At 30.9% G+C, this 16,199-nt stretch overlaps 1 protein-coding gene and 1 long non-coding RNA gene across 7 annotated transcripts in view; one reads left to right on the top strand and one right to left on the bottom strand.

Moving 5' to 3' along the window:
* The window catches only part of LOC105123028 (uncharacterized), a 12,283-nt gene extending 5,192 nt beyond the window's left edge, over window positions 1-7,091 (bottom strand). Inside the window, exon 1 of the long non-coding RNA XR_841792.1 lies at window positions 6,949-7,091. This is a non-coding gene — a long non-coding RNA (uncharacterized LOC105123028). The remainder of the gene's footprint in view (window positions 1-6,948) is intronic.
* Window positions 2,210-14,891, top strand: LOC105123029 (MADS-box protein FLOWERING LOCUS C-like). 6 transcript variants are annotated; one of them, XM_011022474.1, is made up of 8 exons: window positions 2,211-2,785; window positions 9,159-9,237; window positions 9,419-9,480; window positions 9,564-9,663; window positions 12,724-12,765; window positions 14,013-14,057; window positions 14,227-14,268; window positions 14,371-14,891. In XM_011022474.1, the coding sequence occupies exons 1-8, from the start codon at window positions 2,601-2,603 to the stop codon at window positions 14,452-14,454; spliced, it is 639 nt and encodes a 212-aa protein (XP_011020776.1). In that variant the 5' UTR covers window positions 2,211-2,600; the 3' UTR covers window positions 14,455-14,891. The 6 variants fall into 6 exon arrangements, with proteins under 6 accessions (XP_011020781.1, XP_011020776.1, XP_011020778.1 ...); XM_011022475.1 differs by having other exon boundaries at window positions 2,212-2,785; window positions 14,016-14,057; XM_011022476.1 differs by lacking the exon at window positions 14,227-14,268.
* The last annotated feature ends 1,308 nt before the right edge of the window (window positions 14,892-16,199 follow it).

Here is a 16,199-nt window from a genome sequence, read left to right as displayed (position 1 = left end):
AACACAAATCAACAGTAGTAGTAGCAGCAGCGGCAGTAGCAATTGACACTTTTAACTCATCCAAAATATATAGTCCATTCTCCCTACGGCCTGTCCCAATCAGCTTCTGAGACTGCAGATCTTGTACATAACAAAAAGAACCCGAAAATATAACTAAATAATCACCAAAATCACATATTTGACCAACAGACGCAAGATTCAATTTGAGTTTTGGAATAAGATAAATATTAGGGAGAGATAAGTGAGGTGTGGCAACAGAACCAACACCTACTAAGGGCATAGGAGTGTCATCAGCAGTCATAACAGGAATGGAGGACAAAGAGGACACATAGGTAAAAGATGAGGAATCTGGAGACATATGATGAGAAACACTAGAATCCAAGATCCATTGAGAGTGTGGTATACCTGAGGAACTATGAGGCAACTGATTTATAAAAGAAGAAGTGGACATTACTTGTGGCTGCAAGGAGAGAAACTTCTGAAATTGCTCAGCCAAAGTATTGGGATCGGTAATAGAGCCTAAGGAAGTTACTGCTACAATATTATGGTGTGATGATTTATAACCCTGAGGTGGTCTATGAGCAATAGGTTGTGACTGACTGCCAAACTTCCAAGCTTGATTCTGTTGTCTCAACTTAGGACACTGAGCTTTCCAATGACCTTTTTGCTTACAGAAACTGCACTCATCAAAGCCAACCCTTATGTAAGGTTTCTTCTGATGATTAGAGAATGACTTAGAAGGTACAGCTAATACTGAAGGATTCGAAGCAGAAAGAATTCCCTTTTCAGAATAAGATTAAAGCCTTATTTCTTCAGCCAATAACTCACTCACAACAAAGTCAACAGAATTGAACCTCTAAGTCCTTCGAAGGACTGTTAAAAACTATACTAATCGTTGCTACTCTCTACGCTTAATATAGGCACCACATGCCTTTAATTCTGTCGATTCTATAAGAGCCAATTGATCCCAAAGATCTGTCATAGCAGAATAAAACTCTTAAATACTCATATTCTTCTGATAAAGAACTCGTATGTCATTCTCTAATTGATACTGTTTTGCAAAATTTGATTGCATGAATAACCTTTGCAGATGATCCCAAACCTCTTTTGTTATCTCATACTTCGCCAACTGCGTGCCTATCGAATGTTCAACAGAATTGTTGATCCAAGTAATGATCTTTGCATTATTTGCCTCCCATGTATCTATCAAAACAATATCATATCAAATTGCAGAAAACTAGAATGCAAAAGCAGCGGAAAACCAAATACCAAATTGTAGAAATTGAACAGAAATTCAGAAACTAAACAAATATCTTCTCACTACTATACGATTACTCCAAAACACAAAACAAATTTGCAGAAACTGAATGCAAATACCAAATTGCAAAAGTTGAAGGGAAGACAAAATACCAAAATAATTGCAGAAATTGACGAAATACTAAACATCATGTCATTGAGTTATTGCTCAATTTTATAAAAAAAAATGCTTGGATTTTTGTTTTCTAGATGATTGAAATTGAGCGACCTACAATTCTCAATGAAAAGCTCCAGCCCGTTTAGTTCATAGAGGGAAAGAAAAAAAGTTCAGGCACGGGAATCAACACCATTAAGAAAGGCTACCATTAGAACTTGGAGGAAGTTGCACACGCCTCCCCAATGAAACTTTCTTCCTAACATGTTGGTGCGTGAATTTACATGTGCTAAATAAAAAATAATAATTTAGTTCTAGATTCTTTAAGTAATCTTTAATTTAATATCAAATTTTGTACCACTCGATCCCAATAAAAACAGGAAAAGAATTTTTTTTAATTTGTGTTGTTTCTCCTTTCAAAATCACAATGTTTATCTATTGATAAATAAATAAAAAAGGATTTAGCTTAAATTTATGGTTAAGAGAGTAATTAGATATTCATTAATAACTAATAGCATTATGTTTATCTTTGGGGCCAAAATCAAAGATATTCTTATAATTGTTTTTATGAATCATAGATTATCCATTAGTTTGATTGTTATAAAATTAAATTTTTTGAAATGAAATAAAAAGAAAAAAGACCTTAAATGAAAAGACCTTAAGAACACAAATACCTTAAATGGACAGATACGAACAAATTTTTTGTCGAAAATAATAAATATCAACTATTCTTCTCACTGTATACTTATAGCTAATTATACAGTCACATCGTTTCAACCAAGGGTCTTTCTTGTACTTCTTTGGATCGGAAGTTAGAAAACAAAAACAAGGAAAACAAAAACAGCTAGAAACCTCTTGCATCAAAAGGAGCAGAAGCCGCAACACGGAGAGGAGAGGCCTGCAAGAGCGCATGACACGTGGCAGAAGGGAGATGACTCGAATTTATGACGATACACGGAAGACCCACAGCTCAATTCCTTGCCGGTAAAAATCTTGACATTCAGTCCTTTTCTCCTCTTCTTTTTTATCCATTTACTCGGTTGTGATAGAAGTAGAGCACTTACTTTATTTGCTTTCATCTGAGGAAAGGATAAGATTCAAAATCAGGAAAAAATTAGGTCACAGATTTAGGATCGATCGGGTCAGCTTTCTTGCTTGCTTGCTTGCTAGCTAGCTAGCTGACAAGAGGATGGGCCGTAAGAAAGTGGAGCTAAAGCGAATTGAAAACAAGAGCAGTCGCCAAGTTACTTTCTCAAAGAGGCGAAATGGATTGTTCAAGAAAGCTCGTGAACTCTCCGTTCTTTGTGACGTACAAGTCGCCGTCCTCGTCTTTTCAAGTAGCGGCAAGCTTTATGAATTCTCTAGCGTTGGCAGGTACCCAACTCTTTTTATTTTTTAGGTTAAAACCTCGTTCTCAGGTCCCTTGATTACCAACAGAAGCATTGTTTTTGTTCTTGCACATAAATCGCTTGTTGATTTCTTTGGTTTGTCAATTTTCTAGGGATTTGGTGCTTATCGTTGCTTATACGCGAGCAGTCATGGCTCGCACATGTTGTGATCTTTTGTTTCTTTGAAAGGAAAAGCCTTTGATGTATGTGTATTCTTTGCTGCATGCGTGCCTATCCTTCCATACAAAATATAAAGACACGAAACTTTCTGTTGAACAATCGAACAAAACTTGTTGACAATCCTATACATTTAAATGCTTCATTTAGTCTTTTCGTTAGGATTTTGTCATCGATTTCAAATTCATCTCTGTATTAATAATTTGTTTAATTACATGGTGTTTATAATTTTCTCTTAATTACGACAAATAATTAACTACCATGCAATTGCTAAGCTAGATCGATGGTTATAACATGGATAAACAAATTTCGCGTAATTAGGATGAGCATTAAACTAACCTATATATAATGATGACATCTAACACATACACAGTTAGGGGGGAAAAAGACTCACGTTCATGTGCTAATCTTCAAAGATGTCAATGGTCAATCGGTTATCAAATCAGTTATTAACCCTCTGTTTTTTTTTTTTTTTTAAAAAGGAACCCAAGTTGGAGTAATTACATGTCAGCTAAAACATTAATCATAAAATATATAATATTAAAAAAATAAAATAGAATTTGCACATGAAAGTATTCTTAAATCACATAAAATATTCATTTCTAATGATAACCACCATTTTAGTTGTTCAAATATAAAGTAACTCTCTACGTCATAGTAAAAGTTAAGCATTCTCAAAGAATATATGAAATGAGTCGCTAATTATTTATAATTAATGGAGTAATTATAGTATTTCAATACTTAATACGAAAACAGTTAAAAGAGGTAAATATTATTCTTTCAGTTCAAATACGGTTAGTTAGTTATAATGAAAACCATAATCATAATCGAAACTAAGTCATTCAATTATTAACTACAACTGAACCAACCATAACAGTTTTGGTTATAATTGCTATCCGTCCTAATATACGTGGCCAGTCAGTTCTCTCTTTATTAAATCTAGAATAATATGTTTGAACCCTATAATTAAATTGAATTAAGAGATTTCAATGAAATAACATGTTTGGAATACTATTAAATATTAAAAATTGAATTTTAAATGAAATTTAATTTTTAAAATTATTACAAGTAAATCAAAAATCAACCCATTTGATTTTTAAATTTTCATGAGTTGCTATTTTATACCAGCACATATGAATATAAATTTAATATGGTTCTTGTGTCTAGCTTCTTTGTTTGGGCTTGATCAATGTTTAAAAATTTTCCTGAAAAAACAAGTTTTTTATGGAATAAGAAACTTTTCGAAACTCAAGTTAGTAGATATATACATAAAAAAATTTTAAAAATATATAAATATAGAAAGATGTTGAATTTGAGATATGTTTTGTTTATTTGATGACAAAATTATTTATAGATCTTGATTATATTAGATTATCTTGTGAGTTGTATAAAATTTTATCGATAAAAATACTAGTGTTCATCATTGAATATAATATTTGAGATGTTATTAATAAAGTGATTAGTAAATATTAGGGACACTAACTATTAATACAAAAAAGAGGTGTTTGATTGCATGAATGTGGTGTATATTTGTGTCCCCTATCATTGGCCAGAAAGATATCGGCAATCCCATGTAAAAATATGTCCTTGAAGAAAATGTTATAGAATATATCAACAATTTATAAAAAATTTGTGCGTGTGTGGCGGTGTATAATATCGAGTTTTGACCCTTCATCACTTGAAAAACAGTACATTAAATTGTGCGTTAATTGTTGAGAATTATTAAGATGTGTGCTAATAGCTAAGAATTTCTTGAAAAACATGAAAAAAAAAGAAAGAAAGAAAGAAAGGGGAGTGAAGTCCATTTAGGCTGCCAGCCTAAACGGAGTGCCAATTTTTTATTTTTTTAATGCGCAACATCACACTTATTTCACTCCCAACTCTTGTTAAAAAGAAGACGGATTATTAGAAAAGAAAATTTAATTTCTAAAAGCTATGTTAAATCACACTTATTTCAATATTTTCTATTTATACATCATTTGACATAACACTTTACTTAAAGATCAAAATTTTAAAAATATAACTATAGCTCAATTAGTCATGTTTTTAAATTTATTTTTTAGAGGTTATCGGTTCAAATCTCATAAACCTTAAAGCCATTAAAGTTTTACATTGTCGTTAATTTCAGATCCGTAGGATTAGTTAAGATATACACAAACCGGTTCAAATACTAATATTAATAAAAAAAAATAAAAAAAAATTAGAAAAACTAATTATACTACATTTAGAAAAAAACCAAATACACATCAAAATTTATCAAATTATTGAACTAGATCCTCTAGTTTTATTCACAGTATCTTCTTATTTATTTTTTTATTGTTTAATATTAACTTTAAGCCACTTAAAAATTCATAAAATTTATGTTATTACTTTTGATAGACTCAACCAATATTATAAACTCTAGCAATGTTATAAAAATATTTACTTACTAAAAATAAATCTTCAAAGTTCTTATTCATCCATGTATTGTTAATTTTGCTCCACGTCATGTATAATTGAAAAGAGTTCTTCAAATAAAAAGATTTGTATATAGTATATCATTAATGCTATTATGATTGCATTAAAGGATATGTTATGAAATAAATAAAATTTTAAAAAATAATATATAAAGTTAAGAATGTATTATAAACCATAAAACTTAAAGTCTAGGTCTTTTGAATCAAATTCAAATTCAATTATCAAATATAATAATTAATAAGATCTTACTAAAATTTCTTCACATCTTAACACCTTAATTATATCTTCATGCAATATAAATAGATTTTATTAAAAAAATATCTCTTTTAGAAAAAAAATGGAGAAATATATTTATCATGATAATTATTGAGTTAGAAAAGTACATTGTAATTTTATTATGTTAAAACTTAAATGTTAGCATCTATCATTCAATAACTTATCAAACTTATATTTTCTGCAAAATCTTTTCAATAGTTTGAAATTATAGATATTTATTAAATATTGTAGTAATTAAAATAACTTTGAAATTTTTTTGGATTACTTATTATTATTTTTTTAATATCAATGATTCTATTTATTATAAGTATGCTAATAAACTTTGGATTTAGTCAAAGCACTCAACTTTGAATTTATTATTATATTTATTCGAAGCACTCAAATTTGAATTATTCAGAGGAGAGTTATGTTAGCCATTAGAGAGATATAACCAGGATAATTCATAGCATATTATTTTTGTATCTAATAGTTCGATGTCATCATCTAATCAAACTAGCTTTTTAAAATAAAAATGAAAAAAAGTATTTTATAAAAAAATGGAACTTTGTTTTCCTTTATATTTTTTTTAATCTTGAAAGTACTATATCAATTTATTACTATAACATGATACCAAAAATATCTTTTCAACTTCTAAGTATACTTACATAAACATTGAAAGATGGTACTTTCATTTTTACATCTTGATTCTTATTTTCTATGTTTTAAAAATAAAATAAATTATTTAATTATAAATTATCAAAATGTATATAAACTTGCTTGCCTTCAAATCAAATATCTTAATTTGACAAGTATTCATGATTTCTCATTTATTAATAATCCATAACCAGTTACATATATTAAAGATCACAAGATATTTTTAAAATAGTTAAATCATACATGTGCGACACTTGTAAAAAAAACCTAGTAGTCATTAAATGTCCTAGGATTATTAGTTACTCAATTCTTTAGAATGTTAACCTTTTTTATCCTTAAAACAGAAAAATCTAGTTCCTAAGGTGGAAAGAAGGAGGATGTATGAGAGGTTATTGTTAAAGAATTATATAAATTATATTTTGAGAACTTACTAAACAATATAAGTTTTTAGGTTAAGATAGTTCTTTGACATGATATCAGAGTCTTGTAGATTAAGCGGTCATGAGTTTAAATCTCAGCACCCCCAATCTATTTGATAAAAATTAAACACAATGTACTATAAGTCTATGCAAGTTTCAAGCCTAAATGACTTTAATTTAAAAGGATGTGTTAGAGAATTATATAAATCATATCTTTGAACCTCACCTAATAGCTTAAGTTTTTGGATCGAGATGATTATTTGAAAGTTATAACCAAGGTTGTTAAAATCACGAGTTCACTTATGAAATTGTATACTTATCGTGCAAAATCATATAAAAATCAAGAAATGATAAAATCATACTAAAATCATGTAAATTCGGTAAGATTGTGATTTTACTACCGATCATGAGCCCCACAAACGCTTGTATTTATGGATTTTATCTTCAATCAATAATGCAAAGATAAAAGAAACACAGTTTTGCTTAAACCCTTCCTAACAAATAAATAATTATCTATTATAGGACAAAACTTTGAAAATTCTTAATCTATAAGGATTTTTTTTATAAACAAGAGTGACAAACCATACTTTAAAATTTGATCCACCATGTATTTATGTCTAAATACTATAGTTTTTTAAACAAGTTTACAACATTATGATTTCTCTATAGAAAATCTACAACTTGTCTAATATATGATCTAACAAGGAACTAGACTTCAAGATTAGAAAAATCATGTATTATTCATCAAGGTGAAAACATCAGATAAGCTAAAACACTACAAATGATCATGTATTTAAAGGGAATAATGGAACTAGTGTTAGTCAATAAAAAAACATAGTTTTGAAAACATAGTTGTTTTCAATGTTTTTTTTCTTAATGTAGAGTTTTACCTACCACTCGTAACTTTTTTTCTTAGATATTGCATGGTAAGATTTTGTCATACAAGAACAATTTCACCATATTTTTATTGATAGAATTGCTTATTGTTTGTATCAACAATGTATGAAAAAAAATTACTCATGATTTTATGATTTGTTTTTACAATCCGAATTTACATTGTATTTTTCATATCGTGTTAAAAGAGTATTTTTAACAACCTTGGTTATAACTACATAATACTAATGAAAGAAATAATTTGAAAGGATTCATCTCTCTTTCATTGTCACATTTTCAATCTTCCTAACATAAAAGATAATTAAGTAAAACACACAATTTATCTTTTATCCTTTGTTTTCCTTTAAGATGGTTCTTTAATGAAAGCACGTGATGGAATATAACTATGCATGACGGATGATAGGTTATGTGCAATAAGTTTGACAAGTTTCTATTACGAGAGTGAGATTACCTAAAAGCTAATTCTTGACCCCTTATGATATAGGGTGTAAAGGTGTGCATGGGTTAGGTTATGTTGATTTAGACCAAAATCCACATCCAACCCAAAGTAACCATTTTTTCTAATATGAAACCTAACCCTATATGAAAAGATCGACATGTGGTTGTGAAAGAAAAGGGTTTGATGAAGAAAATTCATGATTCGTAGAATCAAAAGCTACATGAAACTAAACTGAAAAGGAGGCATCTATTAGAAACAAAAACTGATTATATCTTAACTATTAATAAGACAAGACTTTTTTTTTAAGGTGAATGATTTGAGAGGTGGAGGGTTCTCTTTTTCTAAAATAGTATTTTTGTAATCTTGAATTCATGGTGATAAGTGAATGATTTAAATGATACAAGGTAAGATTTTTTTTATTTGGTCAATATCAAACACTTCTTTCATAAACACTTCTTTCATAAGTGTATGAAGCCTTTGTAACATCAATATTTATAAAGGAGCGAGATATTGTGTCTTAGTTTAAATGCTCTCCTAAGTGTAGCTAAGTTTCTTAGAGCTATTAAATAATGGTTTTGACAAAGCCTTTTAATTAATGCTATGATAATCCAATCCCTTAATCCCCTCGTTTAATGGAATACAAGCACATAAGATTCCTCTAGGAAATCTTCATGATTTAAAAGGAGGTTTTTTTTATTGATCGTATTACATGATAAACATTTTATAAGATCTTTCTAATGTACATACCCTGTTGTTGGATGAAAACATAAGAAAGTGATAGCTTAAAACTAATGATTTTTCATAATACAAAAGAATGACATGTTTTTATTAGTTAGGATAGCATTTATTTGTTCTTCGACCAAGCAGAGTTTTGCAATGAATAAAGAAATCAAACCAAAAGATCATATATGTGTTCATTATCTTTTGTCATCAAATTGATTATTTTGAGGTGTTGCTTTGCTCACCCTAATACATTTTGTCATCTTGGTAGGTATAATCAAATATTATTTATCTCAAGATTTGATTTTAGTTACCAAGACTCATCTTCTTCTTATACAATACAGTATAACAAGTATCCTCAAGCATTACATGAGTCATTTTAAAAAGATGGCAACTTCATCCAAAGATGTTAATCATGCAAAGGTATGTAATGCTTGTGTCATTTGAATTATTGGTAATGTAAATATCATTATAACAACAAAGAGAATTAAGAAAAAAATAGATTTTTAACTTGATTTTTGACATATCATTATTTTTTTCCTCATTTCTAAATTTATATTCCTTATAGTATAGAACCAATGCTAAATATCTATTTCCTAAACAGGCATATTGTGATAAACATGCAAACTTGAAATCACTTCCAGAGTTACAACTAATGGTTGAAAGGTTTGTCGTTCAATTTCCAGTATGCTTACTCCATGTGTTAACATAAAAATGCGTAACATCTACTAATGTATATTTTGTCACAGGATCCTTGAAGGTCCATATGCTATGGAGTTAGCCTTGAGTAACCTCGTGGAACTAGAGAAACAACTGCAAGCTACTCTAACATATGTCAGAGCTAGAAAGGTTAATTGTCTCTCTTTTATGACTTTTTTTGTCCTTTGTCATTTGAAATTTGTATTGTGATGCATCAGGAACCCTATTGTTTCCACTAGACAAGTGTTATAAATATTTTAGATTGTTTTCCTTGATAATTGCACCATTTTATACTTGACAAACTCTGCATCAGGATTTGAGCTTGGCTCAGGGCGTCTTTTTCCAAACCTATGATGCAACAAAGAGAAGGGTTTTAAAGCAAAATCTGACATTCATATAACCAGATTCTATAATTGAATCCCACATTCCCAAATAAGTGAAGTATTTGACTGTGACCCAATTTTATAACATTCGAGGACCAACGGAAGAAACACTAAACAATTATCTGAGTATTCAATAATTATCAAAATTAGGATAGAAAATAAATATAAACATTTAATTTATCTTAGGAAACGCACTTGTTTCAAAGTCATTTTCAAAATACGTGGTTTAAGGTTCATTTATACTAAAGTCATTATGGACACATTTGGGTTAAGATCCCCTAACACTAAAGTCATCGTACAGGTTGCCTAGTTTAAGGTACATCATAAAGTTAGGCTTTTACTATATGATGCTTTAATATTTTGGTACAAAGTTTGCATTTCACCTTCTTCTATGAAATGTATAGTTCATAGTTCATAAAAGTTCTAATCTCGTTAGAACTTTGTAATGTTTGACAATATTATTAGTGCTATGAAATATTATGAGTCTAGCTGATCACATATTCTTATAAGTTCTTATAATAGCCTCGTACATTCCAACAGCTTCTAGTAGATCATGGCAACAAACAACTTGTTTTTTGCTATGGTAGATAATAGAAGATCTTTAAATTGTTGAAGGGATAAAAAAAAGTTTTAACAATCAGAATTACAGTACTTCGGAAACATGTATGATATTATACAAGCAAGGCTAGGATCTATAGGAAAACACATGAACTTCCAAAAATACTAATAGAGTCCTTGAAGAATATTCAGGATGCTACAATGCCGAAAGAAGCATAAGACACCATTACTAGTATTTTCTCAAAGAAGAATGATATTATATTGTAATTTCTCGAGAATGAGTTATTGTTATTGACATAATAAGACATGACGATTCCTCAATAATTTCATCAGGTGAAATCATCAAATTTCTAAATTAGACTTTGAAGCAATTATTGATGAAACTAGGATGAAAAGAATAATCATACTTGGATGAAAAGAATAATCATCCATGGTTTAAGACCTAAATATCATACTTTTATTGCTATACTACAAGGATAACCTACTCAACCATCAATATTTGAGTTTAAAAATCTACATGTTAGTCAAGACAATATGGCTAAACATATGACAGAAGTCTCATTGAAGGGTGAAGAGAAATTACTCTACACCAACAATGGTAGGAGTAAACAATGGCTTTCTCGTGACGACAAAATTCACAATTGGCACATAGATGGTAAATCTAATAAGGATTGTGATAAAGAAGAATTATCGAAGGAAAAAAAGGCTTTCATATATATATATAAAGCTTTAAAGAATTATGGAAATGACAGAAAAATTGAAGGCAATTGTTATAATTATGGAAAGAGTGATCATAGAAAAAAAGATTATTGGTTTAAAAAGCCTATTAAAGATAATTGTCATAATTATAAAAACAATGTTATTATTTCAAGTTTAGAAAGGCAGGTTGAAGATGAATAGAATGTTAAAGCATCCTTTGTCAAAGAAGGGAAGAATTAGCGTTAACAATGATAATTGATGATTGAATCAATTATGAAAGTGATTGGATCATTGCTCCAGTGTTCTAATCACATGAAAGGTGATAAACAAAAGTTACAACATCTAACAAAGTAGAATAAAAAAAATTATGCAGTGATGATAACTGATAACTCAAGATTACTAATCACATATATTGGTAAGATGATAAACACGCTTCGCTGTAAATCTGATCATTTACATCTTCAAGATGTTTATCATGTCTCATGCATGAAGAAAAATTTATTGTCTATAGTATAATTAACATGAATATGCTATTATGCCTTGTTTGGTCCACATGATGTTAAAATATACCAAGATTATTATTGTGATTAAGATTGCGACTGTAATCTTGATCATGATGGAGAACCAAATCAACAACTAGAACTCTCTTCTATTGATCCTTGTAAACAAAAGGTTTCATTACAAGTTTAAAGCTCTAAAGGTGTTTTTCTTTCATTAAAAAAAAAAAAGAATGTAAACAGGATGAAGTATAGTCTATTGCAACACCTATAAGGTCATCTCTATGTAATGAAGCTGCATTACCAAATCATATATAAGGAAGTAACAATGGTTCTTATCCGAATAAAGAAGATAATTCTGATTGTCCAATGTCTATGAATAGTTCCTTGGCTCCTTTTGAAAAATAAAAACTTTTATCAAGAGATGATGCTTGGGAAGTTAGAATTGTTCAAACAACCTAGAAGAGCAAAAGTTGGATGCAAAGCTAGACCAATCATTTATAAAGATGGATGTTGTTGCTTAAATTAAAAATTCTATTCAGAATTGTTATCCTTCTCCAAGAAGAATTTTTGCTCTTAGAGATTTCAATGCTCCATTTTTTAATAAGAAAGAAGTTGTGTAAAAGAAGTGTTTGGCTCAAGAAAAGTCTAAAGAAAATTTAATAACTAATGATGTTAAGGGTAAAAGTTTTAAGAAAGCTTTAATATCTATATGGTGTCATTGTTGTTGAAAAGGTACAATTGAAGAATTTAGTTGATAACATTGGAGATAAGCTATAAGAAATAGAAAACTCGCAAGCCTAAAGTTACTCTCAATTGAAAAAGTTAGGAATCTAGTTAGAGATATGGAAACACCAACATGGTTTGAAAGAATGTAATTGATTATTATGACAAACACTATCTTCAGTCCATTATTTGTTGCTTGATTGCTAGTTTGTTTTCTATTCTAGAATTTTAGAACTAGTGTATTTTGTATTTCTGGGCACATCCCATTCACCAGCACAAACTAGGAATCTATACTATCTCGTAATATCTCACTACAGTGCTTTTCATCGTTTTTCTTTTTGTTTCAGATACAAATGATGTTGGAATCAGTGAAGTCCCTCCACGACCAGGTATGAAAGTGCATTTGGTTATAACTGCTTTGAAAATCATTTTCTGCAATATATAAACCCCCATTTGCAATCAATGCATGAATGCTGCATGGAGAGAGCAAGACATGATCTTAGGATCCTCATTTTTCTCTAGTAGCTCTTTTGACCAGAGAAGGTTTCTGATACAAAAACTTACAGGTTTGCTTATCATACAATCCAAGTATGAGAAAACTTCCGAAACATCTTATTCATAATTAAGAAAACCTACCTGTTGTTTCCATCCACCATTTTATAGCTGCTAAAATGCTCATGTCAAGTCCAGGATTCCCGGACCAGCATATAGCATCCCTTTACTGCATCAATGATACCTGAATTAATTGTCAACGATGATCTTCCAAGGATGCAATCGGTCTATTGATCATGCTTTAATTGTCGTCTAAGAACTTTTGATCAACCTCCTGCATTATGTTTCAAATTTGCATGCTATCCTGAACTAAATTAAAAAAAATAAAATCCAGAATGCTTCTTAGCGAAATAGTAGAATAGAGCCGGTCCAAAGCAATTATGGCTGATCAACCTTACTGAGCTTTAGGTGATATTATTGCATTCCTAATTTCTGGTTTCCTACTTGTACTGGTGGATAACTAGCAGTACTCTTCATTGTTGGGCATAATCAATTCGTAAGTCTTTCCCACTGCCTGTTAAAAACTGTTTCCTAAGAATGTCAAAGCTAAAATTGACTTCAAAAGTAAGGCTTGCTTATCGTACAATCCAAGTATGAGAAAACTTTCGACTAAAAATTATTTTGCTGCATACTTCGAATCCTTGCACATTATTATGATCTCTGGAAGAACAATGCATGATAGTTACTAAATTATTTTGTGGTGAGATGGTCAAGTTTGGCTCTATGTCCCCCCCTGTATTGTCTGACCATGGTCAAGTTTGGGCCCATGCATGGTCTCTAGTAACCGTTCATTCTTATTCGAGGAACATCATTAGGTAATTCAATGAAGTAAGATAGTTACTAAATTAAATTTCACGAGGAAGGGAAAGCAGTAATTTATAATATAAAGCAAGCCACAAATGACAAAAAAAAATAAAATCATGTGGGTTTTCTGCTCTTTGTTTGTGTTCTTTAGTGCTGTGTGCTCAGTTGCAGTTTGCTTGTGTACAATTCTACATGAATGAAGTGATCTCATTATCAAATGTCTTTATTATTTATATATATACATGTATAGGAAAAACTGAATTAGGTACCTTTGATTCAACAGGAAAAGATGCTGAAAGAAGAAAACCAGCTGCTAGAGAAACAGGTAACGGGCATTCTGCTCTTTCTTTGTGTTCTTTAGTACTGTGTGCTCAGTTGCAGTTTGCTTGTGTATAATTCTACATGAATGAAGTGATCTCATAATCAAATGTCTTTATATATATATATATATAGGTATCTTTGATTTTTATATGAATGTCTTTTGCTTTCAACAGGAAAAGATGCTGAAAGAAGAAAACCAGCTGCTAGAGAAACAGGTAAAGAGTGTTTAATCCTGTTGTCATTTGCTCTTTCAGCAAGTGCATATTGGAATTTTACTTGCAACATGTAGAAAACTGGGTTAATTGTATTACGTGCAGATTGAAGCAATGAAGAACGGTACAGACTCGGATCACCCTCTGTGTCATCCTCCACAACAAACTACACTGAGTTTGCTTAAATAGTAAGGCAGCACATGCAGTGTGATAACTTACCGCTGGAGGCGGCTATAATGGCAGGAAATCTAGTTACCTCTTCGATCTCACATGCATGCACTACACAACATTTTACCTTCATTATCTTCCTGCTGAAGTTGCATTTGCACCGTTTCTGCTTCTCTTCTCTTTCTTATTTGAGCTGATGTTTAAGTATCCTCCACCCTCCCAAGCATTTTAACTCTTTCCAAACATTTCCATTTATTCAAAATTAAGCATATATTTATCATTGACTGAATTCTATTAAGCCCCGATACAGTGTTCCACTATGGCCTGTGTTAACCTTCATTGTCAGTAAATGAATTTGAGGGTTGCAACATGTGGAAAATTGGATTGTAAAGATACATAACATTCATATATATGTGTGTGCTCGCGCGCTCGCCCATGTGCATGCATGGTTTATTTAACTCAAATTCATGGAAGTATATATTTAAAAATAAAGAAGTACATATAAATCCCGCGACACTAAAAATTCATCCGGATTAATCTTGAAGGACAAGATCAAGGACATCAATTATCCTTCCCATTTCCTTCTGTCGCTAATCCATGCCATGCAGTTGCCTGCATCCAACCCATTTACCTTTGTGATTATTTCATATTATCAATGTGAAATTAAAGGATTTTTCTTCCTCCTCAACTCCCATTGTGGATATGCAGAGGAGTAGACGACAGAATAAGATGTATGAATCTCTCTCTATTTGCTGCTATACTGACATTGCTTTGGGAGAGAAAAACAATGCATGATACATGTGGATCGAAGAGTGGGCTCTCTAAAAAGATGCAGGGTTGATATCATTGAACTGTTTTAGCTAGACTTTACGCAGAGTCTAGAAATCTCATTCAGAAAAAAAAAAAAAAAAAAAAAGAAACAAAGCGCACCCAGTTGGTAGATATACATCTAACTTCTAAGGTACTAATAGCAGTTTCATAACAGCGTGTTTTTCAGGCTACCGACCTACACGTATTCTTAACTGATGATACGTGCATGGGGAGCATAAAGACAGCAGACGTCTTTACCATTTAGTTATTATCATGTCTGCTTTGAATAGCGAAATAAACATGTTCGGGAAAAAGAGAGGGAGGGAGCTCAGAGTTTTTTGCAGTTTGAATACTTAATGATTGTGGCATTCCATGCATTTGCAAAGAACCAAAGCTAGTAGCTATATGGTAACAACATTTTTTGTGGCGCCTTGCTTGATTCTTTGTGAAGAAAGGTAACCAAAGCAAGTAGCTATATGGTAACAGCTAATTAGGCCAGAGTTTTGATCTTGGCCATTTAGGGTTGAACCAAGAGGAGACAGATCGCTTGATCACTGCACTAATGCCTTGTGAGTTCTGAAGGCAAATCTGTGACCCCTCGACCGCTTGCTTTTACTTTAAAGAAGAAATGTGGGCGCCCTATACCACGCTGGCAGAATGGGGAGGTGTCTCGTGAAAAAAAAATATCTTATCTAAAAATTTAAGTTATTGGATAAGATTTTAATATATAATTTATATTATTCTTTAACACATCTCTTTAAATAAAAGTTCTTTGAATTTGAAACTTGCATGAATCCATATTATCTTATACTTAATTTTTATCAAATAAATAGAAATGATGAGATTCGAACTTGAGACCACCGCATAGCTTTGTTCAGCCCTTTTGAACTGACTTGAGTGTTGCTCTTTCTTATTCGGCCCAATCGCTTATGGGCGGCGCGCAAAAGAAATGCGGT

The sequence above is a fragment of the Populus euphratica genome, unplaced genomic scaffold (assembly GCF_000495115.2).
Source record: "Populus euphratica unplaced genomic scaffold, PopEup_1.0 scaffold8.1, whole genome shotgun sequence".
NCBI lineage: Eukaryota > Viridiplantae > Streptophyta > Magnoliopsida > Malpighiales > Salicaceae > Populus > Populus euphratica.
Note: the sequence above shows the minus strand (reverse complement) of the source record. Positions and strands in the feature narration are given on the sequence as shown.